Source organism: Hemibagrus wyckioides, linkage group LG14 (genome assembly GCF_019097595.1).
Source record: "Hemibagrus wyckioides isolate EC202008001 linkage group LG14, SWU_Hwy_1.0, whole genome shotgun sequence".
In the NCBI taxonomy this organism is placed as follows: Eukaryota; Metazoa; Chordata; class Actinopteri; order Siluriformes; family Bagridae; genus Hemibagrus; species Hemibagrus wyckioides.
Window position 1 is genome coordinate 15,790,774 of NC_080723.1, and position 21,426 is coordinate 15,812,199.

Consider the following 21,426-nt stretch of genomic DNA (forward strand, 5'->3'; position numbering starts at 1 on the left):
TTATTTAGTTAAATTATGGACAAACAAACAAACAAACAACATACAAACAAACAAAAACGCTGCCGAGAATTTCAAATGAAATTGCTTGCAAAATATAAATCATTATGTACACCAATTTGTTGAAGTAAAACTTCCAGTGATACCTAATCAAGCGCTGTATATAAAAATGCCAACTGAAATCAGATTAATTTCACACCAAAATAGGAAATTAATTAAATTTTTTGGCAATATGGCAAAAATTTAAATGACCAATATACCAGTATAAAATCAGTTTTAAATACCCGAAACGACTACTAACTAACTAACACGCCATAACTGTCACAGTAACATTTATTGCAGTTGTAGGTCTCACCTGATCATTGCCGTCACTAATCTTCTGCGCATGCGTAAGAGTCTGTGCTCCACTGCTGTCCAGACTAATGATGCTCTCAGTAGGAGGTCTGGAATATTTCAGGTCACTCTTTCTAGAGTCAGTGGTTCTGTAAGCTTCATAATTGTACATATGCTGTAAAGTTCCTGTTCCTCCTACGTCTGCGTAAAGGGGTGGATAATACGGAATGACTGGAAGATTGGCACCGGATTTGTAAAACATCCGCTCACGTCTCCATCTGTAGCATTTCACTGACAGTATAGCTATGATGGAGACGATAAAGAGAAATGAAACTACAGCCAAGGCCAAGACTAGATAAAATGTCAGGTTGTCGTTGTATTCCTTCTCGTGCGTAAAGTCAGTGAACTCGGAGAGCACTTCAGGGAAAGTGTCCGCCACCGCCACGTTAACATTGACTGTAGCTGAACGAGAGGGCTGTCCGTTGTCCTCCACTACAACAGTGAGCTTCTGTTTCACAGCATCTTTATCAGTGACTTGGCGCACAGTTCTTATTTCTCCATTCTGTAAGCCCACTTCAAACAGCGCTCTGTCTGTCGCTTTGTGTAGTTTATATGAGAGCCATGCATTCTGTCCTGAGTCCACATCCACTGCCACCACTTTAGTGACAAGATATCCAACATCTGCTGAACGAGGCACCATTTCAGCCACCACAGAGCCACCAGTTTGTACTGGATACAGAATCTGAGGCGCGTTGTCATTCTGGTCCTGAATAATAATTTTTACACTCACGTTGCTACTGAGAGGCGGGTTGCCTCCGTCCTGCGCTTTTACGCGAATATTAAACTCTTTTGTTTGCTCGAAATCAAAAGACCGAATAGCAAGAATCTCTCCGCTCTCTGCGTTAACTGAAATGTAAGACGAAGCAGAAACTCCGTTCACAGATAGATCTTCTAAAAAATAAGAAATGCGCGCATTATTCCCAGAGTCTCTGTCAGTTGCTGTCACTGCAAATATAGACACTCCAGGTGAATTATTTTCCATCACATAAGCGGTGTATGAGTGACGCTGGAAAACAGGGGGGTTGTCGTTTACATCGGATATTTTAAGCCTCAATGTATTATTTTTAGATAAAGATGGAGAACCTTCATCTGTAGCTGTGATCGTTATATTGTATTCAGAAAACATTTCACGATCTAAAACACGGTCAGTGACTAAACTGTAGAAATTATTGGACGTCGATTCAATGCGAAACGGCAGATCTGAATTCACCGTGCATTTAATTTGTCCATTTTTCCCGGAGTCTATGTCTTTAATATTCAATATTGCGACAACCGTCTCCGGACTGGAATCTTCTGGGATAGGATTGGAAAATGAGATAACACTGATAACAGGAGAATTGTCATTAACATCAACAATATCAATCAGTACTTTACTGGTATCAGTTTGTCCGCCTTCATCTATTGCTTCAATGTTTAATTCATACTGTTTGGATTTTTCAAAATCTAGGACACCTTTGACTTTTATTTGACCAGTTTCCGAATTAATATTAAACAATTCTATGGCTTCTTTTCCGGTGCTTTGTGAAAACGAATATGTAACCTCACTATTATAACCTTTATCCTTGTCAGTAGCACTAACTGTAACTACTAAACTATCTTTTGGAATATTTTCTGACAAAGACACTCGGTATATTGGCTGACTGAACACCGGAGAATTGTCGTTTACATCAAGAACAATCACAGTTATTTTAACTGTTCCAGATTTTTGAGGAGTTCCACCATCAAATGCTGTCACAATTAGTGTATGCTGTTCCTGAAGCTCTCTGTCTAAAGGTGTTTTCAAAACCATCTCAACATATTTGCTACCATCGTTGCGTGATAATTCTTTTAACGTGAAATGATCCGTGGGATTAATGGTGTATCTCTGCAGTGTATTCAGTCCAACATCGGGATCATGCGCGCTGCCCAAAGAAAATCGTGAACCTGAGACAATAGATTCCCTTATTTCAATTGTGATTTCTTTTCTATCGAATGCGGGTGAATGATCATTGATATCCAATATTTCAACATCAACTCGATGCAGCTCCACCGGATTATCTAGAATAATCTGAAAATGTAAAGAGCATGGAGACACTTGAGCGCACAGCTCCTCTCTATCTATCCTCTCTCTCACTATCAGCGTGCCTTTATCCACATTCAGACCGATGTACTCACGACTGTCCTCTGTAAAGATCCGCGCTCGGCCAGATTTCAGTCTCTTAACATCCACACCGAGATCCTGAACGATATTTCCCACCACGGATCCCTTGTTCATTTCCTCGGGAATAGAATAACGGACCTGCCCGTGCGCAACGGTTATGACAAAAGCATATCCAACCATAAGCATTGTCAGCCATGTCGAAACGCGGACAGTAGAGCCTCTTCCTCGGGTATCGAAGGAACAAAGGAAACCCATATTGTAAACACCGTAAGATACACGATACGAAAACTTTAGATTAGTTTTAAATGATAAGATCAACCTTAAGTAACGCTGAACAGCTTTACTGCACTGTTAATTATTAAATCGCAAATCCATGGCAACTGAAGAGAATTCCACGTTGCATGCAGTCATTATACAGGGGAGGAATGAAAATTGTGCATTTAGAAATTGCACACCCTGACCAACAGCGTCACTTAGAGCACTAAAGAAAAAATGCACATAATAACAGAAGCCAGAGAGAGAGAGAGAGAGAGAGAGAGAGAGAGAAATGTTTATGAAACACAGAAACAGATTTTTCAAGTATAACTGCCATTCTTATTACGGACTACAAGTTAAAATGCCAATAATATAAAATCTACAAATACACTGAAATGTTTGCAGAACACTCGTGCTGACTAGAGACAAGTTAGACTACACATTTCCACTTCTCCATTTCCTTTCTGTAAGTCCAGATATTTAAATCACAGTATAGTGTTTATGAACTAATCGCAAATAGGGCAAACAATAAAAGGCATTTTATAAATGTTTTCGTACAACCGTAAAATAACAAATGCAAAAGGCCTATTTTTTTTTATTTAAATTCCATGAATCAAAAACGATGCCCATGCTGAGTGTAGATGATTTCTGTTGTAGTCTCACCTGATCAGAGTCGTCATAAGAATTCACGCTCTGCGCAAGTGTAAGAGTCTGTGCTCCACTGCTGTCCAGACTAATGATGCTCTCAGTAGGAGGTCTGGAATGTTTCATGTCACTCTTTCTAGAGTCAGTGGTTCTGTAAGCTTCATAATTGTACATATGCTGTAAGGTTCCTGTTCCTCCTACGTCTGCGTAAAGGGGTGGATAATACGGAATAACTGGAAGATTGGCACCGGATTTGTAAAACATCCGCTCACGTCTCCATCTGTAGCATTTCACTGACAGTATAGCTATGATGGACACGATAAAGAGAAATGAAACTACAGCCAAGGCCAAAACTAGATAAAATGTCAGGTTGTCGTTATATTCCTTCTCGTGCGTAAAGTCAGTGAACTCGGAGAGCACTTCAGGGAAAGTGTCCGCCACCACCACGTTAACATTGACTGTAGCTGAACGAGAGGGCTGTCCGTTGTCCTCCACTACAACAGTGAGCTTCTGTTTCACAGCATCTTTATCAGTGACTTGGCGCACAGTTCTTATTTCTCCATTCTGTAAGCCCACTTCAAACAGCGCTCTGTCTGTCGCTTTGTGTAGTTTATATGAGAGCCATGCATTCTGTCCTGAGTCCACATCCACTGCCACCACTTTAGTGACAAGATATCCAACATCTGCTGAACGAGGCACCATTTCAGCCGCTACAGAGCCACCAGTTTGTACTGGATACAGAATCTGAGGCGCGTTGTCATTCTGGTCCTGAATAATAATTTTTACACTCACGTTGCTACTGAGAGGCGGGTTGCCTCCGTCCTGCGCTTTTACGCGAATATTAAACTCTTTGGTTTGTTCGTAATCAAAAGACCGAATAGCAAGAATCTCTCCGCTCTCTGCGTTAACTGAAATATAAGACGAAGCAGAAACTCCGTTCACCGAAAGATCTTCTAAAAAATAAGAAATGCGCGCATTATTACCAGAGTCTCTGTCAGTTGCTGTCACTGCAAATATAGACACTCCAGGTGAATTATTTTCCATCACATAAGCGGTGTATGAGTGACGCTGGAAAACAGGGGGGTTGTCGTTTACATCCGATATCTTAATCCGCAATGTTTTATTTGTAGATAAAGATGGAGAACCTTCATCAGTAGCTGTGATCGTTATATTGTATTCAGAAAACATTTCACGATCTAAAATACGGTCAGTGACTAAACTGTAGAAATTATTGGATGTCGATTTAATGCGAAACGGCAGATCTGAATTCACTGTGCATTTAATTTGACCGTTTTTTCCGGAGTCTATGTCTTTAATATTCAACATTGCTACAGCTGAATCGGGGGAAGAATCTTCTGGGATCGGGTTAGAAAATGAGATAACACTGATTAAAGGGGGATTGTCATTAGAATCAATAATTTCGATAAGTACTTTACTGGTATCAGTTTGTCCGCCCTTATCAATCGCCTCGACATCTAGTTCGTACTGTTTGGATTTTTCAAAATCTAGGACACCTTTCACTTTTATTTCCCCGGTGTCTGAATTTATATTAAATAATTCTATGGCCTCATTTTCAGTGCTTTCTGAAAATGAATAGGTAACCTCGCTATTAGAGCCTTTATCCTTGTCAGTAGCACTGACTGTGACTACTAAACTATCTTTCAGAATATTTTCTGACAAAGACACTCGGTATATTGGCTGACTGAACACCGGAGAATTGTCGTTTACATCAAGAACAGTGACAGTTATCTTAACGGATCCAGATTTTTGAGGCGTTCCACCATCAAATGCTGTCAATATTAAATTGTGCTCTTCTTGAAGCTCTCTGTCTAAAGGTGTTTTTAATACCATCTCAAAATATTTGCTGCCGTCGCTACGGGTTAATTCTTTTAAATTGAAATGATCAGTGGGATTAAGGGTGTATTTCTGCACTGTATTCAGTCCAACATCGGGATCATGTGCGCTTTGTAAAGAAAACCGTGCGCCTGGGGAAACAGATTCCGTTATTTCAATGCTCATTTGTTTTTTGTGAAAAGCAGGAGCATGATCATTTATGTCCACTATTTCTACATCAATTCGATGCAGCTCCATTGGATTATCCAAAATAATTTGAAAATGTAAAGAGCATGGAGAGACCTGAGCGCACAGCTCCTCTCTATCTATTCTCTCTCTCACTATCAGAATGCCTTTATCCACATTCAGACCGATGTACTCACGACTGTCCTCCGTAAAGATCCGCGCTCGACCAGATTTCAGTCTCTTAACATCCAAACCGAGATCCTGAACGATATTTCCCACCACAGATCCCTTGTTCAGCTCTTCGGGAATAGAATATCGGACCTGCCCGTGCGCAACGGCCATGACAAAAGCAAATCCAGCTAGAAGAATTGTCAGCCATGTCGAAACGCATCTTATCCGGACATCGATGAAACAAAGAAAACCCATATTATGAACACTGTCAGCTACACACGTTTCAGGGTAGTGCTAAATTGGAAACAACAATCTCCAAATGAACTAAAGGGCAATATTTCCTTGATGGTTCTTTACTCCAAAATCAGTCACAAGTGAAAAGAAATCTAGGCTGCGTGGAATCAGTATACAAGGGAGGATCTAAAATGAGTATTTAAAAGCTGTAACCCTAACCAACAGCGTCACTCAGAGCATCAAAGAAATACTACAATTGGTAAGCAAAGCCAGCTAAAGACAGACAGAAAGACACAAACCAAACACACAGAGGAGATATGTAGTACTCCAAAAACAAACAAACAAACAAAAGCACTGGGAACCTTTTTGCACTGTATGGCACGGATTGACAAAACAGAGCAAAATGCATTTTTCGCACAACTTAACCCACGTTGAGCATAATATAAATACTACATCGTAGTGTAAATGAAAATGTATTTGGTAGTATACACATTTTTTTATATTTTGAAAGGCAAAGACATCCCTTGAAAAGGAACAGTTAGTGCCATCCTGTATGATGGACAACACTGAATGAAGCTATTCATTGAAAATCTGTAAGGACATTCAAAATTTAAAATCATAGATTTCAAACACAGTTTGGAATCTCGTTTGACAACAAATTTCTAATATTCCCTGCTCAATGGCTAACAGGGTGTAGCAATGAACTAAAACTAAGGAGTCCCTAAGTTTGAATACATTGCTGATGTAAACTGTTCACTGCAGGGAGTTTGAGAAGTCTTACTGGAAGTGAAGCTCTAATTTTATAGCCTTATCTAGAATTGCATGAGGCTCGATTACAGAACATTAGCATGCATATATTACGTTTTGCATTCAACCAATAACAAACTAGAAAATACATAAACATTCAATACAATAAACTGCACCTTACTCTGAGACCGTCATATAAGAAACTTTGAATCAAAATAAGATTATTCTGCGTGTTAAGAATGTGTGTCAGAAATACTGTCTGTCACCATGTACATATTTTGTTACTATTAGATCTCACCTCATCAAATGTGGCGCAAGTTTTTTCCTTTTGCGCATATGTGATTGTTTGTGTTCCACTGTTGTCCAGACTAATGATGTTCTCAGTAGGAGGTCTGGAGTGTTTCAGGTCACTCTTTCTAGAGTCAGTGGTTCTGTATGCTTCATAATTGTACATATGCTGTAAAGTTCCTGTTCCTCCTACGTCTGCGTAAAGAGGTGGATAATACGGAATGACTGGCAAATTGGCACCGGATTTGTAAAACATCCGCTCACGTCTCCATCTGTAACATTTCACTGACAGTATAGCTATGATGGAGACGATAAAGAGAAATGAAACTACAGCCAAGGCCAAGACTAGATAAAATGTCAGGTTGTCGTTGTATTCCTTCTCGTGCGTAAAGTCAGTGAACTCGGAGAGCACTTCAGGGAAAGTGTCCGCCACCGCCACGTTAACATTGACTGTAGCTGAACGAGAGGGCTGTCCGTTGTCCTCCACTACAACAGTGAGCTTCTGTTTCACAGCATCTTTATCAGTGACTTGGCGCACAGTTCTTATTTCTCCATTCTGTAAGCCCACTTCAAACAGCGCTCTGTCTGTCGCTTTGTGTAGTTTGTATGAGAGCCATGCATTCTGTCCTGAGTCCACATCCACAGCCACCACTTTAGTGACAAGATATCCAACATCTGCTGAACGAGGCACCATTTCAGCCACCACAGAGCCACCAGTTTGTACTGGATACAGAATCTGAGGCGCGTTGTCATTCTGGTCCTGAATAATAATTTTTACACTCACGTTGCTACTGAGAGGGGGGTTGCCTCCGTCCTGCGCTTTTACGCGAATATTAAACTCTTTTGTTTGCTCGAAATCGAAAGACCGAATAGCAAGAATCTCTCCGCTCTCTGCGTTAACTGAAATGTAAGACGAAGCAGAAACTCCGTTCACAGATAGATCTTCTAAAAAATAAGAAATGCGCGCATTATTCCCAGAGTCTCTGTCAGTTGCTGTCACTGCAAATATAGACACTCCAGGTGAATTATTTTCCATCACGTAAGCGGTGTATGAGTGACGCTGGAAAACAGGGGCATTGTCGTTTACATCCGATATCTTAATCCGCAATGTTTTATTTGTAGATAAAGATGGAGAACCTTCATCTGTAGCTGTGATCGTTATATTGTATTCAGAAAACATTTCACGATCTAAAACACGGTCAGTGACTAAACTATAGAAATTATTGGATGTCGATTTGATGCGAAACGGCAGATCTGAACTGACTGTGCATTTAATTTGTCCGTTTTTTCCGGAGTCTATGTCTTTAATATTCAACATTGCGACAACCGTCTCCAGTGTGGAATCTTCTGGGATAGGGTTGGAAAATGAGATAATACTGATAACAGGAGAATTGTCATTAACATCAACAATATCAATCAGCACTTTACTAGTATCAGTTTGTCCGCCTTCATCTATCGCTTTCACGTTTAATTCATGCTGTTTGGATTTTTCAAAATCTAGAACACCTTTCACTTTTATCTGACCAGTTTCCGAATTAATATTAAATAATTCTATGGTCTCTTTCCCGGTGCTTTGTGAAAATGAATAGCTAACCTCGCTATTAGATCCTTTGTCCTTGTCAGTAGCACTGACTGTTACTACTAAACTATCTTTCGGAATATTTTCTGATAAAGAAACTCTGTATATTGGCTGACTGAACACAGGAGAATTGTCGTTTATATCAAGAACAGTGACAGTTATCTTAACTGTTCCAGATTTTTGAGGAGCTCCACCATCAAATGCTGTCAAAATTAGTGTATGCTCTTCCTGATGCTCTCTGTCCAAAGGTGTTTTTAAGACCATCTCAACATATTTGCTTCCGTCGTTACGTGATAATTCTTTTAACGTGAAATGGTCTGTTGGATTAAGGGTGTATCTCTGTAGTGTATTGAGTCCAACATCGGGATCATGCGCACTGTCTAAAGAAAATCGTGAACCAGGGGTAACCAATTCCGTTATTTCAATAGTTATTTCTTTTCTGTCGAAAACAGGGGCATGATCATTGATATCCAGTATTTCAACATCAACTCGATGCAGCTCCACCGGATTATCTAGAATAATCTGAAAATGTAAAGAGCATGGAGACACCTGAGCGCACAGCTCCTCTCTATCTATCCTCTCTCTCACTATCAGCGTGCCTTTATCCACATTCAGACCGATGTACTCACGACTGTCCTCCGTAAAGATCCGCGCTCGGCCAGATTTCAGTCTCTTAACATCCAAACCGAGATCCTGGACGATATTTCCCACCACAGATCCCTTGTTCATCTCCTCGGGAATAGAATAACGGACCTGCCCGTGCGCAATGGCCATGACAAATGCAAATCCAACAAGAAGCATTGTCAGCCATGTCGAAACGCGGTGAGTAGAGCCACTTATCCTGGCATGAAAGGAATAACGACCACCCATCTTATAAATACTCCAAACTAGACCCTATTGCGACTTTTAGACGGAGGCTTAAATAAAAAAAATATATATTTTCAAAAATGTTCAGTGCTGGTAGTGCAATAATGTTTAATCCAGAGACAGTTATGAAGAGAAACCCTGTCTGCATGCAGTAGGAATACAGGGGAGGATCCAGAAGTGAGAATTTAAAAACTGACAGCCTAACCAACAGCGTCACTTAGAGTACTATAAAATTACTGCAGCTAACCAGAGCTAAGAATTATTATTATTATTATTATTATTATTATTATTATTATTATGTCCAATGTTTTCATAGTTTGACATTTTGCACCGTCAATGTGAGACTGAAAATGAATGCTTTTGTCCTACACTTTTGTCCTTATTCATCTACACAGAAACACATATGAATTCAGGTACATTTGGACACACGGTAAAATTCTTACTGTTTACTTAGCAGAATTTGGTTTCTGGACAAAAAGATGAAAGTTAAAATTTAGATGCTCAAGCCTAATTGAACCGCTTGATAGAAGTCACATGACTTTATTCATGTGACATCACACAAGTGGGTGTTGTCAGCATCAAACAAGCAAGTTGACCTCAAATAGATTGAGGTAGTAAAAACGTCAGTTTGGCTATTTCCCGCATAATCCTCTGGACTTCGCATGACTAATAAATTCAACATATTTATCAAACACACTGTATATTATGCATCCAAAATACTGTAAGTAAATAAGAATCAAGTTAAGTCAAAAAAATCTATAGAAGCTTATAACTTACAAGATGTTTGGTAACAACTATCACGTTGATACGAGGGCCTTCTCCGGACTGTTGTAGCAAGGTTGGAAGAACACAATTGACTAGAATACATTTGTTTGCTGTAGCATAAAGCTGTCCGTTCACTGGAACAAAAGGGCACACAAATGTCCTAAGAGTAGCCTAAAAAATCACCACATTAATGATTATAAAAATGTACTTTGACAAAAACCCTTTAAATGTTAGTAATTTTAATAACCCGTCGTAAACCTGTGCTGTTAAACGACAATATTCAACATTATTCAATATTGACCAATCAGATTGTAGCATTCAACCGAGCTGTGGTTAAAAAAAACTCAATACAACAGTCCAAGTATATGTCAGCGTTCCTCCACTCCTGAAATATACTTGAGACTTAACAAGTACGTATAAATATTCTGACAAATATAACCGATAACTTGTTAAATTTTAAATGTATTAATATAAAGATTTAGATGAAACGATCATCGCTGGCCAAGGACTTCGTATTAAGTTACATACAACTCACCTACCTCAAGGAAAAGGTTCATTTTTCACAACAAAATGAAGCACTTTTTGAATAGTAAAATTAATGAGACTGAACTACTAAACAGGAAATCAAATAAACAGTAAAAAACCTAATGTGAACATCTATATCAGTAATAAGTCTCACCTGATCAGAGTCGTCATAAGTTTTCATGCTCTGCGCAAGTGTTAGTGTCTGTGTTCCACTGCTGTCCAGACTAATGATGCTCTCAGTAGGAGGTCTGGAATATTTCAAATCACTCTTTCTAGAGTCAGTGGTTCTGTAAGCTTCATAATTGTACATATGCTGTAAAGTTCCTGTTCCCCCTACGTCTGCGTAAAGGGGTGGATAATACGGAATAACTGGAAGATTGGCACCGGATTTGTAAAACATCCGCTCACGTCTCCATCTGTAGCATTTCACTGACAGTATAGCTATGATGGAGACGATAAAGAGAAATGAAACTACAGCCAAGGCCAAGACTAGATAAAATGTCAGGTTGTCGTTGTATTCCTTCTCGTGCGTAGAGTCAGTGAACTCGGAGAGCACTTCAGGGAAAGTGTCCGCCACCGCCACGTTAACATTGACTGTAGCTGAACGAGAGGGCTGTCCGTTGTCCTCCACTACAACAGTGAGCTTCTGTTTCACAGCATCTTTATCAGTGACTTGGCGCACAGTTCTTATTTCTCCATTCTGTAAACCAACTTCAAACAGCGCTCTGTCTGTCGCTTTGTGCAGTTTATATGAGAGCCATGCATTCTGTCCTGAGTCCACATCCACTGCCACCACTTTAGTGACAAGATATCCCACATCTGCTGAACGAGGCACCATTTCAGCCACCACAGAGCCACCAGTTTGTACTGGATACAGAATCTGAGGCGCGTTGTCATTCTGGTCCTGAATAATAATTTTCACACTCACGTTGCTACTGAGAGGGGGGTTGCCTCCGTCCTGCGCTTTTACGCGAATATTAAACTCTTTTGTTTGCTCGAAATCAAAAGACCGAATAGCAAGAATCTCTCCGCTCTCTGCGTTAACTGAAAAATAAGACGAAGCAGAAACTCCGTTTACAGAAAGATCTTCTAAAAAATATGAAATGCGCGCATTATTCCCAGAGTCTCTGTCAGTTGCTGTCACTGCAAATATAAACACTCCAGGTGAATTATTTTCCATCACATAAGCGGTGTATGAGTGACGCTGGAAAACAGGGGCATTGTCGTTTACATCGGATATTTTAAGCATCAATGTTTTGTTTGTAGATAAAGATGGAGAACCTTCATCTGTAGCTGTGATCGTTATATTATATTCCGAAATCATTTCACGGTCTAAAATACGGTCAGTGACTAAAGTATAAAAATTAGAGGATGTTAATTTGATGCGAAACGGCAGATCTGAATTCATTGAGCATTTAATTTGTCCGTTTTTCCCGGAGTCTGTGTCTTTAATGTTTAGTATTGATATAACAGAGTCCGGAACAGAATCCTCTGGAATCGCGTTAGAAAATGAGATAACACTAATAACAGGATAATTATCATTAACATCAATAATTTCAATGAATACTTTACTGGTATCAGCTTGTCCGCCCTTATCAACCGCCTCGACATTCAGTTCATACTGTTTAGATTTTTCGAAATCTAAGACACCTTTGACTGTTATTTTTCCGTTATCCGAATCAATTTTAAACAAATCCATGGCCTCTTTTCCGGTGCTTTGTGAAAATGAATAGGCAATTTCGCTATTAGAACCTTTATCCTTGTCTGTAGCACTGACTGTCACTACTAAACTATCTCTCGGAATATTTTCTGACAAAGACACTCGGTATATTGGCTGACTGAAAGCAGGAGAATTGTCGTTTGCATCAAGAACAGTGACAGTTATTTTAACTGTTCCTGATTTCTGTGGAGTTCCACCATCAAATGCTGTCAAAATTAAATTATGCTGTTCTTGTTCTTCTCTGTCTAAAGGTGTTTTTAAAACCATCTCAACATATTTTGTGCCGTCGCTACGAGATAATTCTTTTAAAGTGAAATAATCTGTTGGATTAAGAGTGTATCTCTGCAATGTATTCAGTCCAACGTCGGGATCATGCGCGCTGTCTAAAGAAAACCGTGCACCAGAGGCAACAGATTCTGCTATTTCAACGCTGATTTCTTTTCTGTCGAAAGCAGGTGCATGATCATTGATATCCAAGATTTCAGCATCAATTCGATGAAGCTCCACTGGGTTTTCTAAAATAATCTGAAAATGTATCGAGCAAGGAGACACTTGAGCGCACAGCTCCTCTCTATCTATCCTCTCTCGCACTACCAGAGTGCCTTTATCCACATTCAGACCGATGTACTCACGACTGTCTTCTGTAAAAATCCGCGCTCGACCGGCTTTCAGTCTCTTAACATCCAAACCGAGATCCTGAACGATATTTCCTACAAACGATCCCTTGTTCATTTCCTCGGGAATTGAATAACGGACCTGCCCGTGCGCAACGACAATGACAAAAGCAAATCCAACAAGACGCATTGTCAGCCATGTCGAAACGCGGACAGTAGAGCCACTTATCCGGGAATCGAGGGAACAAAGAAAACGCATATTCTAAACACTGTAAGGTACACACGATTCAGGAATCTTAAAGACTTCTTAAAGATCCAATAGTACTGAAAAGCAATTATTCATTGATGGCGGTTGTATGGAAGAACAGGACTAAATGAAGAGAAATTCCCCTTTGCATGAAATCAGAAAACAGGGGAGGATCTATAAACGAGCTGTACACCCTAACCAACAGCGTCACTCAGAGTACCAAAGAAATATTACACCTAATAATATAAGGCAGATATCCATAGATAGATAGATAGATAGATAGATAGATAGATAGATAGATAGATAATGTAATTAATTTGTGACAGTTATGTAATTGGCTGATCCGGTTTGTAAACAAGGCCAGTGTATTTCTAAACAACTTACCCCAGCTGTAAATGGATTTGAAATTATTTTTAAAAATCCTACTGAAAAATGTATCCAACATATATTAAAAGAAAAAGTTTTTTTATTTCGAAAATCTATGAAGAGATTATGCAAAGAAATGGTTAATTACCATGAAACTGCCTATACATTTAAAGGGAACATTTCAAAGGAGAAATATTTGTTTTTTTGTCTCTCTGCTGAAACCCAGAAATATCCTATTTCAAACAACTCACCGTTGCTTCCTAGACTGTTTTGAGGAGGTCGTGGAAAGGAGAACAGTTAACAAATCATTTCTCATTCTGGACAGTGTATCACATTCTCTCCCTATTGTGGTCAAGAGCACTTTCAGAAAAATACTTATTTATCTACACTGTATCAGGTAAAAGTATTAGAGGATGCTCTTCACATCAGTGATCACCCTTTCCAACAATTGCTCACTGTGCCAGGACATTTGATTGCATGACAGTGATTCTGAGAATGAGCTCATTGTACATGTTACATTTTGCACTGGACTGTAGTCTGCTTACTGCATCGATAATACTCTATCTATCTATCTATCTATCTATCTATCTATCTATCTATCTATCTATCTATCTATCTATCTATCTATCTATCTATCTATCTATCTATCTATCTATCTATCTATCCACTAAAGAACCATTTAGAAACGAGTAGTTTAAACAATTACAAATAAAAGTAGGATGAATAATAAGAGTCAAAATTGAACATTAATCCTTTAAACATTTAGGTATTGACAATTCTGATGTGTCGTAGCACTACTACACTCGTATAGAACTGCTCACAAACAGAAGATGTCATGTTTAGGAGTCGAGTATTACATTAGGGGTAGTTTTCAGAAAGTTACCACAAAGAGAAATGAGTGAATTCGAAAGTACAAAAATGCAGTACATAACAAAAGCGTATCTTGTTACAATTCATGTAACTCCTTGTAATAAGAAAGAAATATGAGACAGCAAAATTGTATATTGAATTTTAAATATGTATTTAAATTTCAGGTATCGAAAGCTATTTATACGTCTAGGTCTGTTTTAAATTGTAGAACTCACCTGATCAAATTGATCACCAACTTTCTCCCTTTGCGCATGCGTAAGAGTATGTGCACCACTGTTGTCCAAACTAATGATGCTCTCAGTAGGAGGTCTGGAGTATTTCAGGTCACTCTTTCTAGAGTCAGTGGTTCTGTATGCTTCATAATTGTACATATGCTGTAAAGTTCCTGTTCCTCCTACGTCTGCGTAAAGGGGTGGATAATACGGAATAACTGGAAGATTGGCACCGGATTTGTAAAACATCCGCTCACGTCTCCATCTGTAACATTTCACTGACAGTATAGCTATGATGGACACGATAAAGAGAAATGAAACTACAGCCAAGGCCAAGACTAGATAAAATGTCAGGTTGTCGTTATATTCCTTCTCGTGCGTAAAGTCAGTGAACTCGGAGAGCACTTCAGGGAAAGTGTCCGCCACCGCCACGTTAACATTGACTGTAGCTGAACGAGAGGGCTGTCCGTTGTCCTCCACTACAACAGTGAGCTTCTGTTTCACAGCATCTTTATCAGTGACTTGGCGCACAGTTCTTATTTCTCCATTCTGTAAGCCCACTTCAAACAGCGCTCTGTCTGTCGCTTTGTGTAGTTTATATGAGAGCCATGCATTCTGTCCTGAGTCCACATCCACAGCCACCACTTTAGTGACAAGATATCCCACATCTGCTGAACGAGGCACCATTTCAGCCACCACAGAGCCACCAGTTTGTACTGGATACAGAATCTGAGGTGCGTTGTCATTCTGGTCCTGAATAATAATTTTCACACTCACGTTGCTACTGAGAGGCGGGTTGCCTCCGTCCTGCGCTTTTACGCGAATATTAAACTCTTTTGTTTGTTCGAAATCAAAAGACCGAATAGCAAGAATCTCTCCGCTCTCTGCGTTTACTGAAAAATAAGACGAAGCAGAAACTCCGTTCACAGAAAGATGTTCTAAAAAATAAGAAATGCGCGCATTATTCCCAGAGTCTCTATCAGTTGCTGTCACTGCAAATATAGACACTCCAGGTGAATTATTTTCTATCACATAAGCGGTGTATGAGTGACGCTGGAAAACAGGGGCATTGTCGTTTACATCGGATATTTTAAGCCTCAGTGATTTATTTGTAGATAAAGATGGAGAACCTTCATCTGTAGCTGTGATCGTAATATTGTATTCAGAAAACATTTCACGATCTAAAATACGGTCAGTGACTAAACTGTAGAAATTATTGGTTGTCGATTTAATGCGAAACGGCAGATCTGAACTGACTGTGCATTTAATTTGTCCGTTTTTTCCGGAGTCTATGTCTTTGATGTTCAATATTGCGACAACCGTCTCCAGTGTGGAATCTTCTGGGATAGGGTTGGAAAATGAGATAACACTGAGAACAGGAGAATTGTCATTAACATCAAAAATATCAATCAGCACTTTACTAGTATCAGTTCGGCCGCCTTCATCTATCGCGTTCACGTTTAATTCATACTGTTTGGATTTTTCAAAATCTAGAACACCTTTCACTTTTATTTCTCCAGTTTCCGAATTAATATTAAACAATTCTATGGCTTCTTTCCCGGTGCTTTGTGAAAATGAATAGCTAACCTCGCCATTAGATCCTTTGTCGTTGTCAGTAGCACTGACTGTTACTACTAAACTATCTTTCGGAATATTTTCTGACAAAGACACTCGGTATATTGGCTGACTGAACACCGGAGAATTGTCGTTTATATCAAGAACAATCACAGTTATTTTAACTGTTCCAGATTTTTGAGGAGTTCCACCATCAAATGCTGTCAAAATTAGTGTATGCTGTTCCTGAAGCTCTCTGTCCAAAGGTGTTTTTAAAACCATCTCAACATACTTGCTTCCGTCGTTGCGTGACAATTCCTTCAACGTGAAATGGTCTGTGGGATTAATGGTGTATTTCTGCAGTGTATTCAGTCCAACATCAGGATCATGCGCACTGTCTAAAGAAAATCGTGAACCAGGGGTAACAGATTCCGTAATTTCAATACTGATTTCTTTTCTGTCGAAATCAGGTGCATGATCATTGATATCCTGTATTTCTACATCAACTCGATGCAGCTCCACCGGATTATCTAGAATAATCTGAAAATGTAAAGAGCATGGAGACACCTGAGCGCACAGCTCCTCTCTATCTATCCTCTCTCTCACTATCAGCGTGCCTTTATCCACATTCAGACCGATGTACTCACGACTGTCCTCCGTAAAGATCCGCGCTCGGCCAGATTTCAGTCTCTTAACATCCAAACCGAGATCCTGGACGATATTTCCCACCACAGATCCCTTGTTCATCTCCTCGGGAATAGAATAACGGACCTGCCCGTGCGCAATGGCCATGACAAAAGCAAATCCAACAAGAAGCATTGTCAGCCATGTCGAAACGCGGTGAGTAGAGCCACTTATCCTGGCATGAAAGGAATAACGACCACCCATCTTATAAATACTCCAAACTAGACCCTATTGCGACTTTTAGACGGAGGCTTAAATAAAAAAAAATATATTTTCAAAAATGTTCAGTGCTGGTAGTGCAATAATGTTTAATCCAGAGACAGTTATGAAGAGAAACCCTGTCTGCATGCAGTAGGAATACAGGGGAGGATCCAGAAGTGAGAATTTAAAAACTGACAGCCTAACCAACAGCGTCACTTAGAGTACTATAAAATTACTGCAGCTAACCAGAGCTAAGAATTATTATTATTATTATTATTATTATTATTATTATTATTATTATTATTATTATTATTATTATTATTATTATTATGTCCAATGTTTTCATAGTTTGACATTTTGCACCGTCAATGTGAGACTGAAAATGAATGCTTTTGTCCTACACTTTTGTCCTTATTCATCTACACAGAAACACATATGAATTCAGGTACATTTGGACACACGGTAAAATTCTTACTGTTTACTTAGCAGAATTTGGTTTCTGGACAAAAAGATGAAAGTTAAAATTTAGATGCTCAAGCCTAATTGAACCGCTTGATAGAAGTTTATTCATGTGACATCACACAAGTGGGTGTTGTCAGCATCAAACAAGCAAGTTGACCTCAAATAGATTGAGGTAGTAAAAACGTCAGTTTGGCTATTTCCCGCATAATCTTCTGGACTTCGCATGACTAATAAATTCGACATATTTTTCAAACACACTGTATATTATGCATCCAAAATACTGTAAGTAAATAAGCATCAAGTTAAGTCAAAAAAATCTATAGAAGCTTATAACTTACAAGATGTTTGGTAATGTGGTTCAGGTTAATTGGGACAGTCTAAACAAGAGACAAAAAAGTTAGGAGCTATAGCCTAATGGATGCTAAATGTTGCTTTGTTTGGTGAAGGTTTTTCAAGTCCTGTTATGAAAACTTGCTTTACCGATTTACAGATACACTTTATTGCCAAATATATGTGAAAAATGGACTATCACGTTGATACGAGGGCTTTCTCCGGACTGTTGTAGCAAGGTTGGAAGAACACAATTGACTAGAATACATTTGTTTGCTGTAGCATAAAGCTGTCCATTCACTGGAACAAAAGGGCACACAAATGTCCTAAGAGTAGCCTAAAAAATCACCACATTAACGATTATAAAAATGTACTTTGACAAAAACCCTTTAAATGTTAGTAATTTTAATAACCCGTCGTAAACCTGTGCTGTTAAACGACAATATTCAACATTATTCAATAATGACCAATCAGATTGTAGCATTCAACCGAGCTGTGGTTAAAAAAAACTCAATACAGCAGTCCCAGTACATGTCAGCGTTCCTCCACTCCTGAAATATACTTGAGACTTAACAAGTACGTATAAATATTCTGACAAATATAACCGATAACTTGTTAAATTTTAAATGTATTAATATAAAGATTTAGATGAAACGATCATCGCTGGCCAAGGACTTCGTATTAAGTTACATACAACTCACCTACCTCAAGGAAAAGGTTCATTTTTCACAACAAAATGAAGCACTTTTTGAATAGTAAAATTAATGAGACTGAACTACTAAACAGGAAATCAAATAAACAGTAAAAAGCTAATGTGTACATCTATTTCAGTAATAAATCTTACCTGATCAGAGTCGTCATAAGTTTTCATGCTCTGCGCAAGTGTTAGTGTCTGTGCTCCACTGCTGTCCAGACTAATGATGCTCTCAGTAGGAGGTCTGGAATATTTCAAATCACTCTTTCTAGAGTCAGTGGTTCTGTAAGCTTCATAATTGTACATATGCTGTAAAGTTCCTGTTCCTCCTACGTCTGCATAAAGGGGTGGATAATACGGAATAACTGGAAGATTGGCACCGGATTTGTAAAACATCCGCTCACGTCTCCATCTGTAGCATTTCACTGACAGTATAGCTATGATGGAGACGATAAAGAGAAAAGAAACTACAGCCAAGGCCAAGACTAGATAAAATGTCAGGTTGTCGTTGTATTCCTTCTCGTGCGTAGAGTCAGTGAACTCGGAGAGCACTTCAGGGAAAGTGTCCGCCACCACCACGTTAACATTGACTGTAGCTGAACGAGAGGGCTGTCCGTTGTCCTCCACTACAACAGTGAGCTTCTGTTTCACAGCATCTTTATCAGTGACTTGGCGCACAGTTCTTATTTCTCCATTCTGTAAGCCCACTTCAAACAGCGCTCTGTCTGTCGCTTTGAGTAGTTTATATGAGAGCCATGCATTCTGCCCTGAGTCCACATCCACAGCCACCACTTTAGTGACAAGATATCCCACATCTGCTGAACGAGGCACCATTTCAGCCACCACAGAGCCACCAGTTTGTACTGGATACAGAATCTGAGGCGCGTTGTCATTCTGGTCCTGAATAATAATTTTTACACTCACGTTGCTACTGAGAGGGGGGTTGCCTCCGTCCTGCGCTTTTACGCGAATATTGAACTCTTTTGTTTGCTCGAAATCGAAAGACCGAATAGCAAGAATCTCTCCACTCTCTGCGTTAACTGAAATGTAAGACGAAGCAGAAACTCCGTTCACAGAAAGATCTTCTAAAAAATATGAAATGCGCGCATTATTCCCAGAGTCTCTGTCAGTTGCTGTCACTGCAAATATAAACACTCCAGGTGAATTATTTTCCATCACATAAGCGGTGTATGAGTGACGCTGGAAAACAGGGGCATTGTCGTTTACATCGGATATTTTAAGCATCAATGTTTTGTTTGTAGATAAAGATGGAGAACCTTCATCTGTAGCTGTGATCGTTATATTGTATTCCGAAATCATTTCACGGTCTAAAATACGGTCAGTGACTAAAGTATAAAAATTAGAGGATGTTAATTTGATGCGAAACGGCAGATCTGAATTCATTGAGCATTTAATTTGTCCGTTTTTCCCGGAGTCTGTGTCTTTAATGTTTAGTATTGATATAACAGAGTCCGGAACAGAATCCTCTGGAATCGCGTTAGAAAATGAGATAACACTAATAACAGGATAATTATCATTAACATCAATAATTTCAATGAATACTTTACTGGTATCAGCTTGTCCGCCCTTATCAACCGCCTCGACATTCAGTTCATACTGTTTAGATTTTTCGAAATCTAAGACACCTTTGACTGTTATTTTTCCGTTATCCGAATCAATTGTAAACAAATCCATGGCCTCTATTCCGGTACTTTGTGAAAATGAATAGGCAATCTCGCTATTAGAACCTTTATCCTTGTCTGTAGCACTGACTGTCACTACTAAACTATCTCTCGGAATATTTTCTGACAAAGACACTCGGTATATTGGCTGACTGAACACAGGAGAATTGTCGTTTGCATCAAGAACAGTGACAGTTATTTTAACTGTTCCTGATTTCTGAGGAGTTCCACCATCAAATGCTGTCAAAATTAAATTATGCTGTTCTTGTTCTTCTCTGTCTAAAGGTGTTTTTAAAACCATCTCAACATATTTTGTGCCGTCGCTACGAGATAATTCTTTTAAAGTGAAATAATCTGTTGGATTAAGAGTGTATCTCTGCAATGTATTCAGTCCAACGTCGGGATCATGCGCGCTGTCTAAAGAAAACCGTGCACCAGAGGCAACAGATTCTGCTATTTCAACGCTGATTTCTTTTCTGACGAAAGCAGGTGCATGATCATTGATATCCAAGATTTCAGCATCAATTCGATGAAGCTCCACTGGGTTTTCTAAAATAATCTGAAAATGTATCGAGCAAGGAGACACTTGAGCGCACAGCTCCTCTCTATCTATCCTCTCTCTCACTACCAGAGTGCCTTTATCCACATTCAGACCGATGTACTCACGACTGTCCTCCGTAAAGATCCGCGATCGACCAGCTTTCAGTCTCTTAACATCCAAACCGAGATCCTGAACGATATTTCCTACAAACGATCCCTTGTTCATTTCCTCGGGAATTGAATAACGGACCTGCCCGTGCGCAATGGCCATGACAAAAGCAAATCCAACAAGACGCATTGTCAGCCATGTCGAAACGCGGACAGTAGAGCCACTTATCCGGGAATCGAGGGAACAAAGAAAACGCATATTCTAAACACTGTAAGGTACACACGATTCAGGAATCTTAAAGACTTCTTAAAGATCCAATAGTACTGAAAAGCAATTATTCATTGATGGCGGTTGTATGGAAGAACAGGACTAAATGAAGAGAAATCCCCCTTTGCATGGAATCAGAAAACAGGGGAGGATCTATAAACGAGCTATACACCCTAACCAACAGCGTCACTCAGAGTACCAAAGAAATATTACACCTAATAATATAAGGCAGATATCCATAGATAGATA

The 21,426-nt window shown here is 39.3% G+C and overlaps 2 protein-coding genes across 20 annotated transcripts in view; both read right to left on the reverse strand.

Moving 5' to 3' along the window:
- Positions 1 to 21,426, reverse strand: part of LOC131364610 (protocadherin gamma-A11-like) — a 106,939-nt gene that overhangs the window by 37,548 nt on the left and 47,965 nt on the right. The window contains exon 1 of one of the 19 annotated variants that reach the window (XM_058407790.1): positions 14,658 to 17,243. The exons of 14 other annotated variants lie outside the window; for them this stretch is intronic. In XM_058407790.1, the coding sequence (XP_058263773.1) occupies positions 14,658 to 17,096 (2,439 nt within the window). In that variant the 5' untranslated portion in view covers positions 17,097 to 17,243. Of the gene's footprint in view, positions 1 to 352; positions 3,342 to 3,448; positions 6,155 to 6,899; positions 9,487 to 10,779; positions 13,311 to 14,657; positions 17,244 to 21,426 lie in introns of those variants that run through there. 4 more of the 19 variants (XM_058407795.1, XM_058407792.1, XM_058407800.1 and 1 more) reach the window with 4 other exon arrangements.
- LOC131364612 (protocadherin gamma-A11-like) lies at positions 18,661 to 21,299 on the reverse strand. The gene has a single exon (XM_058407808.1). It carries the CDS (start codon positions 21,166 to 21,168, stop codon positions 18,676 to 18,678), a length of 2,493 nt encoding a protein of 830 aa, XP_058263791.1. The 5' UTR covers positions 21,169 to 21,299; the 3' UTR covers positions 18,661 to 18,675.

Excerpts from the sequence above, each read along its gene's own strand:
- LOC131364612 (XM_058407808.1), bottom strand. The coding sequence starts at position 21,168 with ATGCGTTTTCTTTGTTCCCTCGATTCCCGGATAAGTGGCTCTACTGTC.